This window comes from Struthio camelus, chromosome 19, assembly GCF_040807025.1.
Source record: "Struthio camelus isolate bStrCam1 chromosome 19, bStrCam1.hap1, whole genome shotgun sequence".
NCBI lineage: Eukaryota > Metazoa > Chordata > Aves > Struthioniformes > Struthionidae > Struthio > Struthio camelus.
The window spans coordinates 3,737,009-3,764,044 of record NC_090960.1 but is presented as its reverse complement, the minus strand read 5'-3'; the positions used below and the strand labels follow the sequence as shown (position 1 = coordinate 3,764,044).

Here is a 27,036-nt window from a genome sequence, read left to right as displayed (position 1 = left end):
CTTTGACATACTTCCAGTTATGTCTTGGCCAGACTACCTGTAAACATGTTGGTCAAGCATTAAGAGTAGCTAATGCCTAATCAGCTGATGAGGGAGCTGGAATATTTAAGGCAGCTGCTTAGAACTTGCTTTCTGCTTTTACCAAATATTGTCTGATAGAGAATTGCATAAAACATCAAAATTTGTGTTGGCGCTATTACAAAGGCTGCTTTTCTGAGCTTTTACATGTCTATAACTAAGGAGAAGAGAGGGTTAAACAGCTTCTGTTTTTCATTAAAAGGAAAAATCTTGTGTTTTGATTCTATAACAGCAACAAACAAATGAATGAGACATGAAAAAGCATTTTGTTGTGCTTTTAATTAAAAATAAAAAGCTGTTTCTCGTTATGGCTTGTTGGGTGGTATCTTAGTGCTCCATGTTTGTCTCTTTTCAGTGCAATGTCCTTATAACTCTTCAGTCTCCAAGAGTGACTGACAGATTCATGAAGCTTAACTCTTCGTTAGTAATAACCCTCCGGTGATTGCACAGAATTAACCTCTCTTTATTTTAATTATCCAGACAGAGTCTACTTACTGACACAAACCATTCCATAAATAAAAGGGAGGGAAAAAAGTATGTTAGGACCGTGATGCTAAAGCAGTGAGATGTCTAGAGCTGAGCCTGGCGTTCCAGTTCAACTGTTACTTTTGTGAAGCTTTTTTGTTCCAATTGTTCATGCTATTGTATGAACTTGTGTTTACGTCTGTTAACTTTTTTGATCCTCTTTACAGTGTGAGCAAATACAATCACCTACACAGATATCTGTGTTATCTCAGTTGTTTTTTTCAGATTAACACACATTTGTCAAAAACAATTTTCATTCATTTTGTTTCCAATACCTTTATCTTAAAGTCCCCAAGAACTTCTTTCCCTTTGACTAATCTAACTAGTTTTATCTTTTCCATAAAGGTTGCCCTGTCTCTGCTCAGCTGGTTTTCTAGGGCATGCTGTATATGCTCAGTGATATTTCTCCCAGACTGGAATCTCAGAAATGTGTGTATAATCTTTCTTCCTGTCAAAATACTGAACATTTCTCTCAAAAGTGAGGTGTCTGACTTCTTGAGATGTGTAATTGTATTCATGGAAAGCGGCAAACTAGAAATAGGCATAGTGTAACTCACATTGGGTTGCTTGATAGATAGTCCAAGACAGTTAATGCAGACTCTAGAGGTTCCTAGGAAATCTAGGTACATCCAAACCATTTCCTTGTAAATCGATGCTAAAGTTTCTTGCATCTCAGTAGTATGTAAATCTGGGAATTGGCTTCCCATGAGCTAACCCAATTTTGATTATATTCCTGTATTGTGTACTCTTATGTTGTAGCATTTGGTTATCTCCAATAAATGCGTGGGTCTAATGCAAGACAAGATTTCTGAGGGAGAAATCTTTCATTCTACCAGAAATGTTTCCCGTTCTTGAACCATACAGCTTCTTGCAGGTGTCACTCCTAATTAAAAAATCTAAGTCGCTAATGCAGCAGACCTTACATCCTATGATGTGTATGTGTGTGTGTAATTAAATACTATGCATGCCAGTTAAGCATGTGCTTTAGTGAGTATGTGAATTTAGGCATGTGCAAGAAATTGGGCTGAATTGGGACCTATATAAAAATTGATGGTAGCTATCTTGTTCTTGCTTAATTACCTAGATTTCTTTAGAATACGTTAGTTCATTTCAAATTCCTTTATGCAAGGGCAGTCAGCACAACTCAAAATATTAAAAAACCTCCAAGAATCTCTCTTTTGATAATCACATGCAAGAATTTTTTTCAGAATGTGAATTGACTGGCTTTTTCATTCCTGATTTTAATGTTTTTAAATATAGGGGTGGATTTAGTACGATGCTAAATTTATAATTGGGAATAATAGAGGAAAAAAGTCCCTCTTATGTTCAAAAACAGTGGAAGTAACATCACTAAAGGCATTTAAACGGTAAGAATACTCCTCCGAGCAGTCATGTCACAAACAGGACCTTAAAGGAGGGAGATTCTGTGAAGACAGAAAATCAATTATGTTCAATTCATGAATATTACTGAGGAAATGAAGGAGAATACCAGTATAGATTTCCAACCCTTTAATTTCTTTTTTCTCAAATAGATTATAAAAAAGGAGAAAGGGCTTATCCAAGTAAGGATGTTGTAGAAGTATTTGGAATAAAACGGAACAGCTTATTTTGTTAAGTGGATTTCAGTTCAGTGCTCAAATGAAAACAGGAGCGATAATTGCAAGAGAGCTATGATTTAATAGCATTCAGTGAGTTTTCTTTTTTTTTAATGTTTATTATTCTGACTTACTCAATTTTTTATGACTGCTGGATATTTATCACATTCAGCCTAACTTACTGTTTCCATGCCAACTAAATATATTTGTTCTCAGACGACTGCTATGATGCATCATTCTGAAATTTTAGTTGCTATGTAGCCTAGCAAACTTTTAACGTTTGCCACACCTTATTCTTCACAGGAATAGCACTACTGTCTACAGAGTTGTGGAGCTATGAGTAAAGAATCAGTAAGACTGAGGTGACCAAAATGTCTAGAGCATGCACCCCGAGTAGCCCTTAATACAATGAAGGCTGGAAAGCTTGAGTAGTATTATCCCTGTTGTTTAGGGCATTTGGTCCATAGTTCTTCTCAGACTCATTTTTAAAGATATCCAGACTTTTAAAGATAAATGTAGTCGGAAGAATTCACATAAAATTTTGACTTTCACTTCTGTTATTCTGACCTGCTTTTACGATTACGCCATGGCTGCTATCACAAGTTTGACGAATGGCTATATACGCTCTGGAAAATCACATGGAAGCAGCGGGATTTCCAGCATCTAGACATTGAACCGATGCAGGAAGTTTGCTTCAAAACCAGACCCTTTCATGTTACATGAGGACTTCTAGCTTAGGTGTCTCAGATGATTGCAAAAGCCATGCTGTGCTTCTGGGACCAGTGCCTTGAATTCTCTTTGTCAAAACTTGACCCTGGAATTTGCAGACTTTCTCAGAGGTCTTTACCTTTCTCAGAACATATCAGAGTCATCTAAAACCAGGACAATAAGCTCTAGGTTAGGTATTTTAAAATAATAGCTTTGCTTTCTGGCCAACTGCAGGTGAGGAGTGTTCTAGACACTCTTTGTTTTTGAGAGCTCATGAGCACTTTGGAAACTACAAAACAAACAATGAGCATCCGTTGAAGTTAGTGATGAAACTCTGCCATTTGCTCTGCTTGCTTCAACCCACTACGTTGAACCTCTTCCAGAATTTTCCCCTAGAGACCCATTTCTGCTCCCACAGAAATAGGAAGCTTAGTCTAGATTTGAATGATCTTAACCACAGAAGTGATTCATAGTGAGAAAGCCTTGCTTTGTCGCTGGCTTCAGACCAGCTGATTAACCACTTGGGCAAGCTGCCCTGTGATCAGGACCTTGCAGGCTCTGTTGCAATGGTGAGGAAAGTGAAAATCTTAAAGAAGTTTCCTTTGTGACTTTCAAGGACAGCGCCACCAAAGGCTGTCACATTAAAATCGTGCCCGCAGTTTCTGCACGGGATCGGCACATAATGGAGAGGCTGGATTTAACGAGCACTTGCTTTTCTTCAGCTCTGCACGGCTCAGAGGAAGGAGGAGGGTGGCTCCCTGCCATGCCGGTGTGCATGCTTTCCATCCAGTGCTCTGCCGACATCCCAAACCCTGGGGTCAGGAGGCTACTGCATGCTTCAGCCATTTGCCTTCCATAAAGCATTTCAAACGTTGCCATCATGAAATTTATACATCTAGTGAAAAGTGTAAGAGAGAGCAGCCAGAATAGCATAGCTCCCCCCTTCCGCAGGCTGACACCTGAAAATCTGCCAATTCAGTGTCTAGAGAGCACACAATAGAAAATTTATTTTCTCACTACTTATGGTGAACAAATTTAAAGTTTAAAATATTTTTATTGAAAAGAAGATAAAAGGTTGAAGGACCCCATAAAAGCAGTGAAGAATGTAACACGTGAGCGCACGCTAGTCTATTTGCCGTAAGCAGAGGGAGACAACCATTCCTTAGTTTGTCTTTCTCATTTGGGACTTCCAGATAGTGTTTGTTGAGGAGAGAATCAGGCTGATTTCTTTATAAGGGACTTTTCATGGGCGAACAGACAGACAAATAAGCCTATATGTGGATGAAAACGTTGACTAACATGAATTGGATGATAGCATTTTTTGGAGCCCGATTCTACAACTTTTAGGTCGGTTAGTGTCTTGCCATGCAAGTAGTTTGATTGATATGCTTATGAATCACTTTGATGCAATAATGCCCCCCAATTTTTAAGTAAGACCAAGATTGTTACAATAGTAACAATATAACTTTGTATTTGACATGTTCTAAATTTTGTAAAGCATCTTCTTTAACAGCCTGTCATGAAAGGAGTGGAGAACTGAGTAGAATATAGTAAATTATACTGCATAACGTGAAGTTTCAGAGTAGCAGAAGGAGGAAGAAGCTGAGATTCAAGCACAGAAAAACAGATTTTCAGGTGGGATTTGAAAGGAGCTGGAAATCAATGGAGTTGAAAGTTAGCAGGAGCTCCATATGGCAGGAGCTGCGGGAGAGAAGGTTCTTGCACCAACTGCGAAGCTGTCAAAGGGAACAGAGGGAGACGATGCTGTACATGTGGAAGTCAATGATCAAATGTTAACTTTGGTAATCAGACACAACTGGAGAATGCACAAATAAGTACGTACTTCATAAAGCTGAAAGAATTACTCTAACGAAGTAACCAGCTGGAGAAAGAAAAGAAGACAGAAATTAGAGTGCAAATAGTTGAAAGGAAGAAGAGAATTTTTACCGAAAAAAAGAGTTGAAGCATATGCTGGCATGCAGGAATTAGAGAGGATTTTCAAATGTCGGTTTTCTACCTCTACTTCTTAAGTATTAGTGAATGAGAAAGAAAGCTTTCTTTTAATAGAACAGTGCATCGTTTTGGAGTGTCTGTGGTTTGTTTGCATATTGTCAATTAAGGGAGTTTTGTTCTTTCAGAAGCATGGACTAGTTTAAAATAGGGCTACAAGGAACAACGGTGCTGCTTTTTAATGCAGGGAACTGAAAAAGAAGAAATGGAAATGCATCCAGGAACCAGCTGAATGACAGAAGAGAAGAGACACCTCATCTACAGTGCAGGATCTCAGTGAGGCATGGCCAATTAGTGACTTGTCCCGTTCATTTTTTCCAGGTGATGAGGTGCCTGGATGGAGCTAAAAATGACTCAGAAAGGTCAGCTTTATGCTGTTCTTTAACATCATTTAAATTCTAAAGTATTATTTTTGTGTGTAGTTTAATCAGCACCAAATGCCCTCTGTAAGAAGTACGTAGAGGAGGTATAGTAGTGGCTGTCAACTGCACTAACCGGGCTCCAAGTTTAGAGGACTCCACTCCTACCAGCTGTGAAGCTCTGTCAGTCTGGCAGCTTCTTTTCCAGTTTAGATGCTCGTTAAATTTTTGTTCTTGAAAGAGAGGAAATGGTGATAATAAAAGTAGCTTCTGATTATTATCTACAAAGATTTGTTTGTTCACACAGATAGTGGGAGCACACTGAGCTTAATCCTGCATGTTGCTGAGCGTTGTCAATCCTTGTTGTCATTGGTGAGCACTCAGCACCTCCGAGGATCAGACGCCGAGACCTTAATGTGCTTCCACAATGGAAGGGTTTGTACAGAAGGTAACGCATGCTAGAATGTAAAACTGAAATACAGAAATACCTTCCGGTGGTGGTGTCAGAGATGCTTGTAGCTTGATTTCAGATTTAGTTGTCTTGATAGCCTATTAGAATTTCTCTGCCATCAACAGAACCAAAAATTAATAGCATGTGTTTTTAGATTTGGCCCAGCAGTGCTGGTGAGTTATTGGGCTGCTTTAGATTTCTATTCTTACGCTGTAGGTCGGCATGTATAAGGTGTATTTTGAGACCTTTTCCTCAGCCTGAGGAGGAGAGCACCGTTTATCACATAGTAATGACCTCTGAGGTCGATGAAAGAACAGCGTTGACAAGAGCCGAAGGAAATATTGCTCAGGGACAAAGATGGCACCGGCGATGAATCACTCAGAGAGACGGATAAAGAAATCAGGGATCCTCAAAATCCCAACTGGAACAATAGTGGAGCCCTTCAGAGGGGGAGGTGGAAAGAACAGCGAGAATTTTCTAGCCGCAGCGTTCCTCATTGTTTGATGGTGTTGACAGTGAAAGCTTTTATGCCTCTCCAAGTCACATAGTCCCCAGAACGCTGTTCTTGCCATATGCAGCCCACTGCTTTTTTTTAAGGTTTTGCCTGACTTCTCTTCCTTTGCAGTTATGAATTATATAGACTGTTATTGCTTAACTACGAACAGAGGATTTTCCAGGTGGGAGATCTTGGTTAAGAGAAGAAAGGTATCGGAATACAAACCACTGAAGTATTAAGGTCTCTTGGACACAGGTTGAGAAAAGCTGACGTAGAGCGGAAAGCTCAGATTGCGTAGCAAGCAGCTCCGCCCAACTGCAGGTCCCTGGGGGTTCGTGAAACAACAAGGCAAAAATGTTTGGGACGTTCAGCTGTTTTACTAGCTAAAGACAGAAAAACAAAGAGGACAACTAGGCCACCAATTTGTGTTTTATTGGAACTGTCGGAATGGGGTAGGTTCTCCAGTGGTATTTTCTCAGCAGAGAGCAACATGGTGTGCACTTGACAAAATAACTCGCTCAGCTGATCTTGCTCAGTTACTCTTTTCAGCTGAAACAAATTCAGGCAATTTATAGCGCTTGTTACTTTTTTAAGAACTTGAGAACATTGGTATCAAATTGCATTACATTTCTTTAAATCTGTAATGACTGTATTTCAACACGCATTTCGCAATAGGAGTGAAAACTCCCACTCCCTGGAAGAAGAGCGGATGTGGAGTAAAAAGCAGTGAATGCTCCTCTTTGAATATGTTGTGAAAAGACAAATGATTGTTCTTCATCAGAAGATTTGATACATCACTTGATTGTCTTCATTTTAAAAAAAAGATTCAGTAGATTTCAAGCTCCCATCAAATATTTTGGGTAGTCTCTTATAACAGAAGCCTGAGGTTATCAAAGAGATCTGCACCTTCAGGAAATTGCAGGTTTGGGTAATTTGGTCCCCTGGTTAGAGCTGCTTGCCCAGCATCCCCATGGCCAGCCGACTGACGGAAAAGGGGCCCGATGGACATGGCCGCGCTGTGGGAGCAGAGCTACATCCGTTTAGAGCTCAGGAATGCTGCAAAGCAGAGGAGGAGTCACTGCAATAAGGGAGGGCGCAAACAAGCTGGGATTAATCATCCGTTTGCCATTCTCCGAGTTGGTGCTTGGATTTTCCTTTTTGTTTTTTTGTTTTGTTTTAATTGGGATAGTATTGTAGTAATTTGTCCTTTGCTTGCCCTCTTCAAAGTGCATTCAAAACATTACTTCGGCAATCTTCCCATCACCTGAGTGAAGCTGACCTATGCAATATTATTATTATCCTCATTTAGAGAGGATGAGACTTTAGTCTGAGATTAAATGATTTGCCTAAGGCTGAAGAAATTATTTTTACCTTTTTGGTAGCCTGACATGTCCTCAGATTTATCACAACAGTTTTCACATCTTCTCTCAGAGATGTTTACTGCAGAACACATGCATGCCATCTTTTAAGAGAGTAGCTTTTAAACAGCATTATAACATCTTTTAAAGCCACTCACCATTGTTTAAATAATTCAGGAAAGGATTTGAGAGAGATAGGAAATTACTTATCTCATCTAACTCCTTTGAAATGTGGAGACAATCCAATAGTAATTAAAAGATCTTAATTATGCCTTTTGGTCACTATCCTCGTATTTTATGGCACACTTGTAATTATTATGCTTCGCAAATATTACAGACAGAAATTAAGATACTAAAAAAACCCACAAAGCCTTAGTCAAGTGAATTGCCTTTTGATTCTTATCTGACAGAAACAAAATGTTAACTTCATGCCCTCCAAGAAGTTTTTTTTTTTTTTTGTTAGAAACTGGAACAACTCTTCTGTGGTCCCTTCATTGCTTTGGCGTTGGGTACGTCAGTGTTTTATTTGCATTGTCCTTATGCTCCTCTGGTTCAAATGAAGTAATTTACAGTTGGGAGATCTGGCAAAGATTGCATTCGTCTTTGTTTTTTTAATGGATTGAAAGGGAATTTTGCACAATCCTGAGTTCCCAGGGCTGGTGAGCTCCAGGTGATAAACTCGACCTGAGGGAGCTCTTGGAAGACAGAGAGGGAGAGCTGGCGATCGGTAGTTCGTGAGACGTGGTCCTGGCTGTAGGAGCAGGCTAGAGGAGAAGCAGTATATCCTCTACTTTACAGGCTATGCTTAGCACATGGACTAAAATATATCAGGCCATGCTGAGGATAAAGTATTTCTCCTGGATGTGCTGAGGTGGTTTCTTTCGAAAAGGAAGGAGACGGACTCCAGTGCAGCCAGGTGCCGCTGGGACTGGTGTTCCAGCTCTGTCCCGTGTCCCTGTCTGCTTCCACCTCTAACCCATCCCACACAAACATAGTTCTGGCGCTTTCACAAATAAGCAGTAGCACGATATCTCTGCAATGTTCTGTCAGCAACTCGCTCTGCTTGAAGGCTCCTTGAAGTAGTAAAATAGAAATTTGCCTGACAGCGTGGCCTGGAAAGCTCACTTTTGGACATTGCTCTGCTGAGTGTCCAAAGCAAACTCATATCTCTTTTGAGATTGACTGATGACCGACTATGACAAGACCTCATTACAGACTGTGCCATTATAACTTTCCTGCTTTTTGTGTAGTTAGTGAATAGTTTGTCTCTTCTGTTTCCAACTCACCACGCGACTAACCCATGTGTGACAACTTCAGCTTTCAGTTGTTTCTACTGACACCAAAGATGATTAATGGTAAAGCTATAAAACCTCCTATGCTCGCCACCAACCTGAATAAACAAAGACCGATGTGGCAGCTTAATATTAAAACCTATAAAACCTTCCTGGGGGTTCCTGAATTAAATCAACTCACCAAAATGGGGGGGGACAGGACAAAAACCTTTCTCGGGACTGAAGAAAAACGAAAACAACAGTAAATGAAATAGAGGTATCCTTATCCAGCAGACTAAAGCCCTCCTGAGGGCTGAAGAATTGCAATTTTAAACATCTCTCAAGGGTGCAAGAGGAGACACAGTATTTGTGGATCCTAGGGTAGGCCGCTTGAGGCTGTAAAAGAACAAAAAAGCCTTTAAGGCAAAAAAAAAAAATCCCTGCAGACATAGCTTTCATTGGTCAAAAATAAATGTTAGAAAATAAAAACCTTCCCTCATTAAAGTTAGTATATATTATCCCAATATGTGTTATTTTTCAGTTATAAGAAGTGATTTAGATTTTTGCTATGAACTATTTTAATCTCCTGGGTCAATAAACCTTGATAGTAACTTCAGCCAAAAATATCAGCATGTTGTTTGTCATAATATGACAGGAAACAGCTGGGACCTTATTTTCATCTTATTGTGATGCAATTACTAATGAGCGCAGTTGAAAGTAACATATTTTCAGAAAGTTGCCTTAGCAAACAAACAAATTGCAGTTGTATCCCAAAGATCAGTTGTCACTGCAAGAAAGTGTGTGCGTCCTCTCTCTGAAAACGAGCAGAAATCAGCCCCAAGCAGTGCTTCAGCCTGCCGGGGGTTATTCCTCGTTTTCTCTCTCTTTTTCCTGCCAACGCAGTAATATGTACCTGTATTCTCAAGCACAGTACGTATTTCTTCCTGACTTTCCAAGAAGTACCTTCATGAAAAGGGGGCAATCTTCTTGCTGGTTTTCAGAGTTAATAGCAAATGTAACAACGTTGTGAAAGCAGGTATTTAGAGGACACTTGCAGATTGAACCGGTAAAAACAGTGACCTGGTTGAAAGAAGACAGTTGCGCAATTAGAACGTAATTATTGCACTCACTGAACTGTATTGCAGTTTTTGGTGCCTGTATTTAGAATGAGACTTAGTTGACTTTCCTCTGGGAAAAATTATAATGAGGGGCTCCCATCCACGCTTCCTTGCTGTTTGGCTGGCACTGGAGGAAGCCCAAACGCTCTGCAGTCGTGGTGCGATTGCAGCGCGTTGGTTATGCTGGAGGTCAGGCTTGCATCCTCACGTCTGCGGTGCCCGTCTGTAGCAAGCTTGGGAGCGAGCCCAACCCCCGTGCCAGGCTTTCCTTGAGTCTCTCCAACATGTTGGCAAGGCAGTGGCAAGTCTTAGACTCGTCTAAGTGTAGCCTTGAACCTTGAGCTAACATGGCACAGAGGTAATTTTGAGTAATTTAAAGTGATATTTTTCTGTCTCTCTGGGGGCTTGTGCAGAACCAACCACAGAACTATGCGTCACTGGTGGTTCACTGCTGACGGGATCAGGTCCGTGAACTAAGAATATCTGCCATGTAAGTGAGTCTCTGTCTTGACCTTAAATGCAGTTATGGACTGGGGAGAAACCTGAGTGTTCGGAAACTTCCACAACCCGGTGGGATGTGGCAGCCCGTCTGTCGCGCGTTAGTGGAGACGGCCCCGAGGGGCAGCCGAGTCCCTGCCCGCTGCCCGCGTTGTCGCCCGCCCACCCCTTTGCAGCCTTCGCACGCGTGGGTGAATTTCTCTGCTGCTTTGTTATCTCTCGCTAGGAGATCAGATAGGTGTTCATAATCATCTAGACCCTCTTATTTGCAAAACACATCTTTATTTTTCAAAACTGAGAAAATAAAAGCATTTTGCTGTTCTAGCTGCCTATTTCTGCCCCTGTCTCGCCAAGAACAAACGTAACACGTGTTGAATTAACTGAAATATATGTTTCTGCTGCATCAAGGTCCCCACCCAAATAAGCTGTTGGCTTAAAAAATATTTATGCTGGCAAAGTACCTACGCATAACTTTGTAAGCCTTTACACAAATAGTAGCATAAATTTATCAGAGTAACTTTAAAAAACATAAATTTTGATCACTGACATATATATAGGCAGAGCTCAAACAAGGTTTCCTGTCTCACCCATTTTTTCCTATCACATCTTTATATGTGCATAGTGGCATCACTGACTTGCAGCTCACAAGGAAAGCCTCTAATTGCCTATTTGCAGAGAGATTTGGAGATTTCTTCTGCGTGTTGGAATAACTCATAGACAGAATTTTCCTAAAGTTTCATCAGTTTGTTCTATTCCTTTTGTGTTGATAATTGTATCATGCATAATGCATATTTTAGCGTGGCCTGCTCTTTGCAAAAGATGGTAATTGGCACATCTTTCGGGGAACTTTGTGTTTAGTTGCCACGTGTTGCCATGTGTTTATTTGCACGTGCACTCCTCGCAAGCTGGAAGCTGGAAGCTACAACTCATGGCTTCTTCAAATGTAAGCCTGAGTTTTCGATTTGTGGTCACAATGGTAGATTTAAGCAATTTTGTAACTTGAAATAGCGCTAGCACAAAATGGTGTTGGTGTGTAAATGCATTAGAAAGAACATGCAATTTGGAGGTTTAAAGTTATTTTATAAGTTAATCTGATATTGAGTCCCTTCTGTCTTTTGTTTACGTATTCAGCTACTAATCCAGAAAAATACCTAAGTGCTTGCTTAGTTTGAATTACATTATTCCAGTATGATTAGATAAGTCCAATAGGAATAGTTGAGTACAGACCTGAGGCCCTGATTCAGTAAAGTGATAAAGTGTGCAAGTGGTCCTATGAGATTCAGTGGACAAAGCTGAATGAGAATCTCAGTACTTTTTCTGAGTCAAGATTAAGCAAATAAATATGGTCACACTGGGGAGATATGAACCACAAATCTACTTCCAGTTGTACCTTGATATAACACCACTTTCTAACAGTCCTGTTTACTCAACATCTGTTTAATAAGATTACGGACTAAAAAGTCCTTTAGAAGTAATCACTTTTGTGTGAACGTCTGACCTTGTAACATGCCTAAAATACCGGAACCTATTTGTTGAAAGTCCCATAGCTCTACGATAAAACAAGCTAACATGCCGTCTACTTTTTACTTGCAAATTACAAATACATGATGCTGCACTTGATATTTCAGTCTGGAATGCAGTAATGTTCAAACATTTTGTTTAGTCTGTCCATTTGTCCGCTTCCTCAGCTGCAAGCAGGAATGTGTTCTAGATCTCTGAGGTCTGGTTTCCTAATCACTGCAACCGGAGTGAGTGTTGCATTTTGCTTGATGTCAATTCTTCCTTTTGTATTCCTATATACTTTAAACCAGAAGACGGGAATTAGGTCCCCCCTGTAGCCTCTCCTCCTCCAGACATTCTGCTCTTCTTTGGTAAATTCCTTTGCAAAGTTTTCTGCTTAGGTGAGTGAAGACAAGTGTCCCGCTTATGGTGAAAGACTGAGTTGTACTGATGATAATATCACTAGCTCATATGAATGGAAAGGACAATATCTTCCTGTTAGTCAGATAGCCTTGTGCAGTTATGTGCAAGAAGATTTCAGGCACCGTAACACAGCAAGGTCACCTATGATGTTGTCATCAGTAGCTTAACGATCATAAGCATGAGGAAGTCCACAGCACTGTGCTACACTCAAGCATTTACAGGAGATGGGCATGGGCCCTTGTTCATACAGAAAGGTAGAAGGCTTTAGATATTTGTTTTCCAGGGTCATTAAAATGTGGTCTTATGATTGACAAAGAGTTGCTGCTGTCTGTCTAAGCTGCGAGCCTAGGATAAGATTTTCCTTACGACTTGCTCTGGTTTGGAGGAAGGTGGAATGGGGCCAGTCTGGGCATGGAGGGCTCTGAGTGTTTTTAGTGTCATGTTGGTTTGTGGCAGTGGGTTGTTTAAGTAATCGATAAGGTGGAAAAAGTTAAGTATGCAAATAATTAGGAAATGATTACTATGGTTGATAAACTTTGACAAGTATAATTAACTTCAAAGTACATAGGACAGCAGAAACTGGACTTTTTTCAAAGGTACTAAAGATGTTGCAATATATATATGTCAGAAATGCCAACTGAAATGGTTTAAACCCCCTTCACCTTGACCTTTACATGTTAAATTTATTTTTTGAAAAATTTGAAACAATTCTTTCCTCCTTCTCTGAGCAGTTTCTTGCTGAAATTGCAAAAACCTTTATTATTTAACGGTTCTGATGCAGTGCCAGTTGAAGATGACAGGAACATTGCTTTGACTTAATGAATGTTGAATCTCTCTATAAATGTCTGTTAAATATTTATGTGCTTGCAGAATTGTTCCCTGATATGGACTGGATGTCCTGAGCACCTTTCAGGATTGTCTCCTACAGGACAGCCTGTTGACCAAAACGACTAATCTCTTCCATTTCTGTGTTACTATAGTTTGTGTCTAGTTGCGGTGGAGGCAAAACTTTCTACTGATATTTCTAAGCATACGCTATGAAGAAATGTTCAGATGGTAATATTGTCCTGCTAGACATTCTCGTTCCTATGCAAGGGAATCACACACTAAGCTTTGGAGGATTCCCGTAGATAGCTCAAACTTACACATTCAAAAGAGCTGGAAGCCCCACCGGGCTTTTGGGCTTACCGTACAAAAGCACGTAAAGGTCAAGCAGAGAGCAATAGCGTGTAGGACCCGGTGGAGAGTGAAACATTCTGCCTAGAAATCTTTTCCCAGGGAAGATTTTGTTTCTACTCAGGTTAGTACCTGCACTGCTTAGTTAGAAAACTAGTAGATTAACTATATTTTGACTTTGGTTCAGTAAGCAGGACTGAATCATGATCTGCGAAAAAGGGCAAGGAACAACTTGTAAATGTTGTGTTTAATAACTTTAAGGCAGATTTTCAAATGCTTATGTGAGGGGCAAACATCACCCTACTGGCCTGGTTCAGATCCCACCAAAGTAAAAAAGAAAAGTTTTGTTAGCTAGGAGAGCTGCTGAATAACAAGTTGCAAAGTTTACGTCTCTGTAAATGCTCTACTAAGATAGATTTCTGAATGATAGCCTTACTGCTTCCTCAGCCCATGTCCTGACAAATGCCGTAGTGTTTCCTGTTCCTGATTTTTCCCCCTCTTCACTTATTCTGCATTCTTGTGTTTTCTTTTTTCTTTCTTCCTCCTTTGTACCTCTTTTGCTCTTAACAGGCCTTTGCTGATGTCTCTCCTCCCTCCTTACCTTTCCCTCGATACCACAAATTATTCTGTCACCAACCAGCACCCTGTGTGGTTGTAGATCTGCGTTGCTCTGCCTTTCTTCATTCACACAGAGCCTCTTCCTTTCTCTGTGCTGCTACGTAGTCTTATCCAAATTTGTGTTTTCTTGGCACTCCAAACTGGGAAAAAGAAACAAAAAATTTACTCTCATGCCTCTAAGACTGGCCACCTGTATTTTCGTTTTTTTGTTCTGTTTCAGATGACACATATACGACAAGAATACGAAACCAAACTCAAAGGTTTGATGCCAGCATCTATGAGACAGGAACTTGAAGACACTATTGTATCTTTAAAATCTCAGGTAAATTTTTATTATTTATCTCCAATTTTTTGGACTAGATTAAAAACATTTCTTATGGACAAGAAAGTATGACTGTCTAAAATTTGGCCGAAATACTGAATTGATCTCAAAAATAAATTATGGCAGCACTCTCGTGCTTGTCAGTTTTTTCCCCTAATTCCCTCATCTTAAGAGCTACCATATTGTATCTTTTGATCCCAGATTTTGCTTCAGTTGCTTGCTGAAAGTGGAAAATAATGCTGTATTCAATATTAGTTTTTTCCATAAACTTTCCAAGATAGAGTACAGTTAACTCTCATCTTCCTTACCCTGTTTCTGCAGAAGGAATTAAAGGGTGCGTGTAAGGGGTTCAGAAGAGAGTGAGGAATCATTTCGTTTTCTTTGCAGCCTATATAATAAATGATATTTAAGATAGTAGTCCAAATTGTCATTGTATTTCTTCCCGTTTTTCCATTATAAAGGGAATAATGTGGATTTTACAGACTTCTGTAAGGCTTTTTCTTTAATACTGCAAAAGACTGGCTCGTCTGGAGTAACAGAGAATCAATATTACCTATATGGTGTAGACTGTAAAACTGGCTAATAGAAATATCAAAATGTCATTGTAAACAGGGAACTATTAATGAATCGGGTATGTTTCTAGTATGTGATCCCAAAAGAAGTTATTTGACGCTGCCTATTCAGTGTATTAGGATCTCAAGGAAAACGTAATGTCGTCATTGCTCGAACTTGCAGAGACACGAAGGTATGAGAAAGGGTAAATAACATTAAATAGGAGTGACCACAGATGTAAAATAACCTGTATTTTATGGTAAGTTAGTTCAAGTAAAACACTATGAGTGTTCGCAAATGGTCTAGGACTCGGACCCTGTCTTGGGAAAAAGGGAAGAAATGAGAAAAAGACGTGGCAATTCCTGTGGCTAATAGCTGACCATGAGCACGAGAAAAACAGAAGCCCTGAGGACACAGCATGCTGGTTTAGGCTTGATACCAGCACACACCTTAAACCAATTTTCACGACTGTTTTGTAAGCTATTATAGATCTACATGCTCTCCATTTTTCTTTTTTATGTGACCTCCCTCTATGGGGAAGGTTAGTAATTTAATGCATTTGCTGTTTGGGTTTTTTTTTTTTTTTTAAATGCATAGTTATTCTGCAGTGTTTTCCATATGCATGAGACATTTCCCCTGGCAAAATTTACCTTTAACAGAAATAGGAAAGAGAAAGTTTTGCATTGCTGTGTGCTAGTAGTGACACAACTTAAACGTTATGGTCGTAGCCAGTGTGTTTTACATGTCAAGGGATCCCTAATGGAAGTGGTACTCTTTCTTGTTTAAATAATTGTGGGATATAAGGAGTTAAGGATCTACTGTGGAAATCTATTTCCAGTTGATAGCAGTAAGCTATTTTTAAGTGTGGTTGACTGCTAACACTGTTGGCTAGGAAGCATTCCTCTGGAGCTAATACAAGGATACCACACCTTCCAAGGAGTTTAAAAAAAAAAAAAAAAAAAGACTCTGATATCCACCTGCAGGGCTTCTCTAAGCATCAGCAGCATTTCAAAGGAGTAAAAGTAACTAGACAAACTAAAAACTGGGTGTTATCCCAGAAATACATAGCTGCTGGCAGTATTTCCAGCAGTACGCTGTAGTCTCAGACCATTCGCTAAGCAGGGCTCTGCTCTGCAGCACAGGTGTCCTGGGCTTTGAAAATTGTTGAAATTCCTGTTTGCAAACATCAGACAAGAAGGGCGATGGAATCTGTGCACCTGTCAGGGTTATTTATTGTCAGAGGAGGATGAAGAAGACAGGCTGGGTAGAAGCACCAAGCAGTGATAAAAATAAACAAAAAGGAAAATACTTGATGCTTGGGCAAAGTTTTCTAAAATGTTGCTAAATATAAAGTACGCTGCCCAATTGCCTGCTCTTGGTGAGCTGTCCACGAATGGCCGCGCCGTATTAATAAACATTAATTTTCATACACTTCAAGGACAGGTGAGTATGTTCATCACAAAAGTGCAGGGAACAAAAAGCTGTCTTTATATTGGAATTGAGAGTGGAGCTTGGATTCCCAAACTGTTGTATAATGCATATGTTAGCACAAGTTGAAGTTAAAAACCATTTTGGCTCCCTACACCCTTAAAGGAGTAGGTAGTGTGCAGCGGTAGCACTGTGGGTACGCCAGCCGAGGAAGCCACGCTAGCAACGGTCCATCCTGCACTGTGATTAATTCTAGTATGCAGACAAGGTGTTCTTGCATTTTATTTAGGCAACACAGACAAGAAAGTCAGCCTTTATGAAATCAGTACAAAATTACTCATTAGGATTTTGTACGCCATTCTCACGTGGGATGTGTTTTGTAGGTAAATATTCTGCAGAAGAGAGCGTCGGTCCTACAGGAAGAACTGGATGCCTACCGCACCAGAAGGTACGTGAGTATCTTTGATCAATTTGTACCATTTCACACCTGTGGATCCCAGTAATTGAAGTTTTAAGGCTTAATTAAAACACTCGAATATGGTTGCAGTTTTAAAAGATCCTTATTTTCCGTGAAGAAGCATCTGAGAATTTCCCAGTGCTTAGTCAGTACTATTAGAGGAAGATTAGAGAACTCGCAGGTGCCTTACAAGTCTGGGCTTTGCTTCCATGTTCATGATGAGACAGTGGCTCAGTGCACAGCTGCAGCTCTGTGGTGATGCCACCTCCTTTTAAGATAGAAAACAATGACGCAATGCATAATATTCCAGATCACATCTTCAAAGTACCGGATCTTCATGAGCCTGAGCTTTTTTTCAAACGTTTACACCCTCCCATATAAATTATGGCAAGTGCTGCAGCAATAACAAGACTTGCCGTGCCTTTAGAATAAGTGATTCACATGGATGGGTGAGTAAAAGGAAACTTCCTAGTAAAGTCAGTCAGTCTTTTTAGATTTATACATTTCATTGATGCTTTCATATCTCGCCAGAGGACTTCTGCAAGTGATAATGTGTGCTTGTAGAAAAAATGTAAAAAATTGAAAAAAAAAGAAAAAAAAAAGTAAAAATGTTAACAGTGTAAAAGTTGCCTGAAAATATTCAGCCTAAAATTTTTATTAACAAGAATTAGCTAATGCTAATTGGAAGATGAAACTGTAACAGCTTCTCATGGCATAGATTCTTGGTAACGTGCCTAGTGGAGGTAACTTTGCCAGATTAATATAAAGCCCGAACCTAGTCTCTAAAATCTCTGCAGTAACAGCAATGGCATTACAAAGGGATGCATTTTGTCTCTTTTCTGCCTTAGTGTCTTCACAATTAGGAAAAGAGATATCTAAGTACTTGTGTGCCATTCAGTCAGGCCCAGGGCGCAGGTGACCAAAAGCCGAGCGCGGGATGAGTTTCATGCATGTCCCGATAGAGGGGACGGGCCAATGACTGGGCGAACATGCAAGATTCAGAGCATCCCTCCCACCGATGCTGCAAAGGTGTGAGCTCGCAGACCTGGAGCAGTTTTTGTTTTGCTTCTGTCCAGAGAAAATTTCTCTCAGACGGGATCTTTTTTCCAAGACTGCATTCACACTGAGTTTTTAGTGTTTACTTGATCCTTTTTCACTGAAATGCTGCGGTTTTTTTGCTGATGCTGGTCGGTTCTTCAGTGAAGGACTAACTTTAACGTGTGTATGTGGCTGTGGCTGCAGAGTGAATGTAGCTCCCCAGAGCTCTCGCCCTTGGGACGTGTGTGCTCCTGCACGCGCGACACAGGAGCAGTGCACGGCTGTATCCAGGCCCAACCCTGATTTCAACCTGTTGCATTTTTTTTAGGAGGAGTAATAAGATACAACTAATGAGACTCTCTTAATTTGCAGGTAGCTGCTGGAGCTGCTGGATTTCTTCAATTGTCAGATGGACTGCTTTGAATAGGTTTGAAGATTTGGCTCTTGTAAATTAAAATGTAAAGATCAGTGGCTGTTTTGTTAGCACATAAAATGTAATTAAGTTCATGAAAGCACATCCATTGCTCGTGCCAGCATTTTTTTAGTTGTATCTTCCTTCCATTTTTTTTATCATTATCTTATTACAGACTTACACTTTTGATATATTGTGTTTGACTCCATGCTGAGTTTGCTTACTGAAAGAAAAAATTTCCTCTGCTAATATTTTTGTTATTACTTCCTCATACCATTCTATTCACTTTTATACATGAAAAAATCACATTTTTCTATTATTATTGTCTGAGATATTTTAACATATTTTGACATTGTTTTGTGTCCATATATTTACATAATATTAAAATATTATTTTGTACTATTTTGTTTTGACATTATTGTACTGTTTGGGCATTTCACTCACTTAAATAGCTACAGTGCATATGAGAGTTTTGTGTGGCTTTTTTTTTTTTTCTAACTTGGAAAATATTCGATGCTGTATTTCAAGGAAAAATCTTGTAGTGAGAATGTAAACACCGTAATGACAATTGCAGCCACCGTTTCCAGTTAAAAGCGTATAAATCTACCAGTTGGATTACATGTAACAGTCACAGGAAAGAGTCCTTCGTCATCTGCTGATAACGCAGTTATGCGTGTTACTGAAAAAGAGTCAGGACTGATACGGCCCTGGTTCTGCACGTGCTCACGCGCACATGCACAAACTCTCTTGGCGTGAACAGTCCTGTTAAATCCAAGCCGATTCCTAACGTTTTGCAGACGATGAGGTATGAAAAGTGATGGAAAGCTGAAGGACCTGGACAGGGCATCTTCCTCGTAGCTCCCGTTGCCTTACAGGCCTGGGGTGGACTTATCTCTTGGCCATCCGTGAACAAGAGTGTACATTCGTACACTTGTAATCTGTAAATTTAGATAAGCAGAGCACAAGAATAGCTTTTTTCTCCTAAGCACCATCCTGATGGCCGCACTCACGTCACGGCATGGTTGATGGCCTGAGTGCTTGAGAGGGGGCCAAGAATTCGTGTCTTCAGCGTCCAGCTGTGGCACTGATGGCAGGAACAATGCCGCAGGGACGGCCACGTGTCCGGCCTTGCCCCAACGGCCCACGCTTCTGCCCGAGTGGGATTTGGGAGGAAAGGCGTGCTGCAGGGGATGAGTACCGGCGCCGCGACCGCCTGCTCGAGGTCCAGGGTGGCTCCACGCGCCATTGCGCTCTCATCGCCCACCTGGCACAGAGGTCAAGCCAGGAGCTCTGGGGCAGGCTGGGTTCGATCCACCCCTGCCTCCTGGCAGCCGAGGGAGGACACCCGGTGCCAAGCAGCGTGCTCCAACTTCTTGGGCGCTTCTCATATTGCCAGGCTGGTCTGGGCCTGGGCAGGTTTTCCACCTTCCTTGAATCAACAAGTGATTCTTCTAATTATAGATAAGGGTTTGTCGTGGCTCCGATAAGCGAGCAGGTGCCACAAAGCCTTGCCCGGGGCACTGAGGAGTTTTTAGTCGGAGGAGTTTGTTAGGATACATTTGGTTAATTGCGGGCAGTAAAATTAAACGTATTTGCTCAGAGAGGTGCACAGCAACGGTGGTTCAGGTCTTCAGAAGAAGCACTGAGAGCACACTGAGCCACGGGCGCTGTGTGCTGTGATTTGCCTGCCGGATATAGCCGTGTGTCTAAATGACAGCCGTTGTTACGGTGGAATTACTCTTCTCGTGCACAAATGAAATAAGGCACTTTTGATTCTTGCGTTCTGCTGACGTTTTTGCCTGCTGTCCTGGTGGTTATAGTGCTTTTGAAAGCTGCAAAACCTAACGCACGCAGCCTCTTCTGGACGCAGCTCCTTGAGCAGACTTGTTGAATTCAGGCCCAAATTTCATTCTGTTTGATAAAAGTGGATTGCTGATGCCACTGATGGTCAGAAAACAGATTGAGAAAAGTGGATCTTTGTCAATCCAGGAGTTTTGAAAACTGGGAAGCTCTCTCCGATATTAAATACTCATGTGAGGCCCATTTCGAAGGTTCTATGAACTTGATCAGATAAATTCTTGATTCATTGGGGGGGTTTTATTTGTAGTTGTTTTTAGCATTCCTTTGATTGTTTCTTGTAACAAGTGGGAGTTCAAGTCTTCACTGCAAGGTTAGAACTGTTTTCCTATATGTAACTTGCTCTCTACCTCTGCTCTCACCTGCTGGGTAGACAATTGTCGGCTGCCAGTAGTTGCTTTCACTGCCTGTAAAGCAAGTGCTAGCAAAACTGGCTTGAATATGGTTAAAGCTGTATTTGTATGCTCTTGTATAACATTATTTTACTGATTTTTGCTGTGTGGAAGATGCTTGTTCAGCTCTGTATAACAGCACACAAGAAAGAGGTATCATGACATAACATTTTTCACCAGTATCAAAGGAGGTTACCCTTATCAAGGCGAAACTGGGTTTCGCTGCCACTCGCAGTTCTTGTGTTACATGTAACAGATGTGCTTATTTCTCTTGCAGTCGGAAGCAAAGGGATCCAGCCTCCCTGCTTCTTCCAGCCCTTCGCTTTGTGCTGCAGCTGTGCTTTAGTTGTGGCGGTGGTGGGGGCAGCACAAGCAGCTACTCCTGCTACTTGCCCATACCTCTGCAGACTGGGGCTTCAAACTGAGAAATGATTTCCCTGCACAGAAAAGATTTTATTGCAACTAGAAGAAAATATTTGCTATCGCTACAATGTCCTATAGTGTTAAACATTCATTGACTTTTCAGGAAAACATACACAGCTTTGCTTCTAATGACAAGCAGTCCTGATTGATAGCGAGTGTACAAGGGACCTGATTTTTTTAGTTATCGTAACACGCTGCTAGTCCTTCCCAAATCACAAAATGTACCGGAGGCACCGCGCACTACTGAATTATACTTGGTCTCATTCTGAGGGTACAAAGGAAAAGTAAGACGTCAGATATTGTATGAAAAAGTTTCAGAACACAAGGTCATTTTAATTCAGACTGTTTTTTCCAAGGAACTGTCTTTTCTCAGCTTTGATATTTTGCTCAGAAAGGTCATTTCTTTTAAGCCTTTGTCATTAAAGAAGGCTTGTTCTTTAAAGTGCATTATCAAAGAGTGCAGAAATTGCAAGTTACTGAAACCAAAATGCATGATCAATTTTAAGTCTGCCAACTAAAGCCCACTTAAAATTAGATGTGCTCTTGTACTGGTGGCTTCTTTGATAAAGTCAGTAGAAGATATGCGGTTGGTCAATTCAAACCAAGAAAAGAAGATAATTAAATAAAACTTTTCCTCCTCAGATTAGAAATTATTTTTGTGGAAAAGCATCGAAAGAACTGAGTAAGGATCGGTTCCTACAAAATCTGTCTTGTGAGAAAGGAAGAGACCGAGTGTGTGTGTGTGTGTTGAATGTGGGAACAGTTTGTAACACTTTTTCATAGCAATTATGCAGCTCTCTCTCGTGTTATTTGAGAATTTGTAAGAATACAAATAAGTCAAGCCCCTGGCCAAAATATTGTTTTTTTACCATTTGCTACCATGATCTCTCCTTCATAGACAAACATTTGAATGGAAAGGAGTGAAAAGCTGGTATAGTGCACTTGCTCTGCGATTCATGAGTCGACCACCTTCCCTTATTTCTGCTGATACTCGCTTTGCCCCATAAACCCTTACCGCTGCTTACAGGTCATTAAGTGCTTTACTTGCTTCAAGAGATCATTTGGAGAAGAGACGTTTCCTTCCCTTTCCTGATGGTTTTCCTCATGCTGCTGCTTGCAACGTTGAGCTTTAATTTTCATTTTAACCAAAATCTTCAGTGTTAGTGAAGAGAAGCTGGGGTGGAGAGAAGAGGTGGCAGGAAGCCTCTGCTGTTTCCGTGCAAAACCATTAGCGTAGCAGTCTCCACCAGTACTGCTGATACACATCTGTACTGCTGATACATCTCTGTACTGCTGGGCACATCCTAATCACTGCTACTGGTCTGAAAGGGGCACTGGCCAGCTCTTATCACTGCTGCTCCGCTGGAAACCATCAGGAACTAAGCCAACAGAGGAAGGGATTTGTTCACAACCGGAGCTAATGCCTTCTTTAGAGGAACCCAAGAAGGTGAGGGGCTTAGTGCAGCTCAAGCATCATTCACCTCCCTGTGCCTCAGAATTACACTGCTGGTTGTCCCGGCATTTGTGTTCTCACAAGGCCGGGTATGTCTTATATTAAAGGCGGTATTTGCAGAAGAGCCTTGGAAAGGTGGGCATCCAGCTTGGCTTCACACTAGACAGTGTTCAGAGCTGAGACCTCCTTTGAGATGCTCTCTCTAAAACAATTTTGTATGCCCATCCATAACTCAGCTTGTTTTATTTCACATGCTCCAGAAACCTGTAGCTTAGTGGGAAGGGAGACGTGTTTGTTATAAATGTCAGCACATGTATCAAACTTAGTATTTAGGACTGAAAACAGGCAAATACATGTGTGTGTGCTTGTAGAAGGAGTGAAGTAAAGGAATACCTTTGTCTCAGCTCAGCAGCCTAGTTAGGATACAGTGCTTCCAACTTAATAACAGCTCTTCACCAAATCTGTGCTCTAGGGGTCTTGCACCTCTCCCATTTAAAGCCTGGTAGCAGGGTTTAATAACAGTCAGATTTGGCCATCCTTTCCAAAGAAGGTATGGGGCCTAATTCTGTGGTTGTGTGATTCGAGTCAAACTAGTGCTGAAGTTAACTTTGTCTAGTTTTGCCCAGAGAAAGGCTTCAAGGACTTTAATAAAAATCTGACCCTAGACTCTACAAGAAATCTGTCAGTCAAAGTGATGCTGCACTGAAATGGAGTAACTACATAATACTATTTTTTGTCTCGCCGCTGAGGACCAATGCGACAGGGACTAGAGCTCCTCTTACTCCTGGAGGGAGTAAGACATGTTTAATGAGATTTAGTTAATTTATCCTTTAAAATGTAAAAGACAAGAAGTTTTGAAAACAGGTGCTGTTAAAGTAATCTTTACTCTTTTTTTTTTCAGTAGGTTACTTTTTCTTTCTTCTCTACCACTAATTTAACAGCAGTTTATCATAATAATGTAAATGATACATCAAATGCACAAGGGTACACTAGGTGTGCGCTGATACACGCAATTAGCATCTCTGTGCATTGGGTACCCAAGAACCTCCAAACAGGTAGATATGAGGTACTGCAATTCCAGTGATGTGTCTAGGCAAGTTAGGAGTTTGTCTCCTTCCGGAACAAGTATTTTTCGAAAGAGACTACTTAGAAAGGGCTCTTTCTCTTTAAATTCAGGCCCTACCTAAATCTCTGTAAATGTTTTTACAGTTAAGCTCTCATTCTGCATCTAAGGGTGGTGGAAAAACAGACCGAAGAAAGCGAGTGACTCCATATGGCTCTCATGAACAGTCAAAGCCCCGATGTTTGTAAGGCTGTGTTTAATTGTGCTCAGGAATGATGTTACGTCTTCTGAGACTTATCGACACTTGCTTGTCATCTTCGTGTTTGTTCATTGCTGTTGGATGAGGTCATTGGCTGACTGACTAACTTCAGGATAGATCTGCATCTCAAATGAAAACTCTGAACGAAAACTCTGATGTTAATCAGTTCTTCCTCCCTTCTCCCTCCTCTTTCCTGGGCCGTAGTAGATGATTTGTTGCTTTCTGTAGGCTCCGTTGGAGGAAAGCGTAGTGCTGCGTTTAGGGCGTGGGAGCTGACTCTGCGAGACAAGCACTGTTTCTAGCTGTGCTGTACACCATCGCGATGCCCATGCCGTGCAGTGTAAACCACTACTGATGATGCTTACAGGCTCTTTTTGGAAAAGGCAGTGAGGCTAATGTTTGTAAAGCTCGGCTGAATGAAATCTAGAAGTGCTAATTCAGCTGTAATTGACGCTCTCAGTCCATAAAGGATATCTTGAACACTTTATTTCCATTTGACCTCACTGACAACATGAAAACACTTGTCCAGCCCACGAAGCCTTTCCCACACCTCCTGGAAAAGCATAGATGTGTCCATGTGTTGGCAGCGGGCGCTGACGGGTGCTTGTGTACCAGTGCGTCCTCCGTGAACATGTCTGGCCCATGGCTCCTGCTGCCTGAGCCAACTCAGGTTCACGTTTGTCTCAGCCATAACCATGTTTGCCTCAAAGCCACGGGGCAGAAGGTTGGAGATAGCGTAAGGAGACACTGCCCTTATTGCTTTTACCCATGTGCTTTCTTCAAGAGAAATTCAGCGCTCGAATAGTAGAGCAAAAGAGCAGATGGGACTGGGGAAAGATGCACTGATAAAACAGAGTCAAGAAACTTGAATTGCATTTCTCCAGGCCTCTGCTTAATCAGTACTTTTAGCCGACTGTGTAAGATTTTTTTATCTGTCAGGGTGTCTTGGACTTGGAGAAACCCGGGTTCAGTTTGCTGCCCTACCGCGAACCTAGTAATGCTGGCTATAACACAAAACTCCTAAGGCATTCAGATACCTGACACATTATTTTGATACGTTCCAGACTGGCACCATATGAAGTTTAAATGCCTCTCAGCTGTAAATATGTTAAAACTAATGTCTGTAGCTGTGTATTGCAGCAAAATGCCTGCGTTAGGATGGCCTGAGCCTCAGAAAGGGCAAGTCTCCCAAACTCTTGTTTACGGAGGGTGCAGGGTAGTTACAGCCTCATGAACCTGGTTAGTGTTTATGTAGCCACTGGGCATCCAAACTTCATTGAGGGTATAGATCTCTAGTAGACCAACCATTTAAAGGCTGCATTTACGGTTAATTACTTCTCTGAATATAGCTGACTATTACAGCTGAGATTGTCAGTGCACAGGAGATGCATAGGCTTCAGTAGACTGAAAGATCTTTCCTGTTGTTTTTTCCTTTTATAAAGTAGCACAGGCACCACAGTTAAAGGCATTTATGGAAAAAAATTCTAGTCCTAAAATGAGGTGTGTGAATTTATCCATACTCCATACGTATTTCAAATCTAAGTGGAAATAACACAGAGTCATGTGCTTTGCACTAGGAATTGGAAAAACACCTTCTGTTTTATTAGATATTAGGTCAGTAAAGGCAATTTGCTCTGACAGAGCAAAATCACTCACCAGACTGTAATTCTTCTTAAAGTCTGTGTGGGGTAAACCTACCACCAATGCGGAGACAGGGAGTCCTGCAGAGCTAATGATTTAATGGGAAACTGAAGTTGCCAAAATATTAGATGAAAAGCTCCACCCAGGTTTCAATGTAATGAGGTGATAAAACCATCAACAAAGGGGATGCAACCCTGGCTCCAGAAGAGAGGCACTAGCTCATTAGCAGGTAATTCTCTCCCTTTTCTTAAAATCCTGTTTCTCAAAGTGCATGTTGCAAGCTGGCCACCGCTGTATGGCTGTGAGCTCCTGGGATGGCGGACTGCTTTTGGTACAGCCTGGCGCTGCTGTACCAAACTTGTGAAGCTCCCCAAAAAAGTGATTTTTGAAGTGTCATCCTTTCTTCCGGTTGTGCAGTCTGCACAATGTAACAAAATCACCTGGAGAAACCAAATGAAGCAACCACATTTTCAAACACAGGATTCTCACCTTAGCAGAGAAAAGGAGTGCAAAGATGTTTCTAACGCAGCCATCTCATGGCTGAAGGGATCCAATTTTGTCACGATATTTGCTGTCCTCTTGTTTATACTTTTCCTGCCTTTACAACTATGAAGCTGGGCCTAATCCAAACCGTTTAAAGTCAGAGAAACTTGCAGTAGATTGAAGTTGGCTCTGGATCAAGCCCTGCGTGTCAGCTTGTTCTGGAGGACCACCTAGGTCACTACCAGCTCCCGCTCCTCAACAGTTTTAGCAAGAGGGGGATTTAGCTGCTGCTCTGCTTAGGAAATCCAGCGCCTGCTGGGAGCAGGGGGATCTAACTAGTAGAGTCGTCTGAAATTTCCAGACATGGCTGGGGAGCCCACATAGTGCAGCTTTTCGGACTGTGGAGCTGTGCTGGTTTTCTGCTCTGATCTTGTGCAGTCTCCCTCCCTGCTCTCTGGGTTTCTCTTCTCTTGCCACAAGAACATCCAAACTCTTTTGTAAGATGTGATTTTTCTATCATACAGCGTGGACATGTCCTTCGGGCTGGAGGCAGACACAAACACACGCACCCGTTTCAGTGCCCTGGGCACACGGAAAGGCTGCCCATTAGTAGCTCCATCAAAGCAAGCGTAAAGCAAGTAAGGAGAAAGATCTACCATGAAATCACACACAGCAGTCCTTCCTGGTCTGTTGTCTGCATGTCTGTCTGGTCGGTCCAGTTCCTTGTGCTGGTTTAACAGAACCACAGCTGCAGCTAGTACCAGTGCACCTTCCCAGCGTTGAAATGTTTAGCACAGAGGAGGGGGTGGAAACTCCCACCAGGGCCTCTGATGTCTGCGTTTCCCTGCTGCTGGGATCGCTTGTCTCCCACCTTTCAGCAGCAGCAAAAGCCTGGAGCAGCCAGCTGGAGAAGCATCTCTTGGCAGCCCTATTCCCACAATTCACGGGACCCCACCACCTACGCAGAGGCCCTAGGGACACCTTAACGCCTCTTTTCAGCCTGTCGACATGGCTCTTCCTGGGGCCTCTATAGGTGCCATAAACTGTTCCAGTAGCCAGTTATGCCACAGTT

General features: G+C 41.5%; 1 protein-coding gene across 7 annotated transcripts in view; it reads left to right on the top strand.

The window, feature by feature from the left end:
- The window catches only part of CEP112 (centrosomal protein 112), a 183,242-nt gene extending 164,447 nt beyond the window's left edge, over window positions 1-18,795 (top strand). For all 7 annotated transcript variants that reach the window (XM_068914100.1, XM_068914096.1, XM_068914098.1 and 4 more), the window contains 3 exons: window positions 14,405-14,506; window positions 16,870-16,934; window positions 18,354-18,795. In XM_068914100.1, the coding sequence (XP_068770201.1) occupies window positions 14,405-14,506; window positions 16,870-16,934; window positions 18,354-18,357 (171 nt within the window). In that variant the 3' untranslated portion in view covers window positions 18,358-18,795. The remainder of the gene's footprint in view (window positions 1-14,404; window positions 14,507-16,869; window positions 16,935-18,353) is intronic.
- Window positions 18,796-27,036: the final 8,241 nt, after the last annotated feature.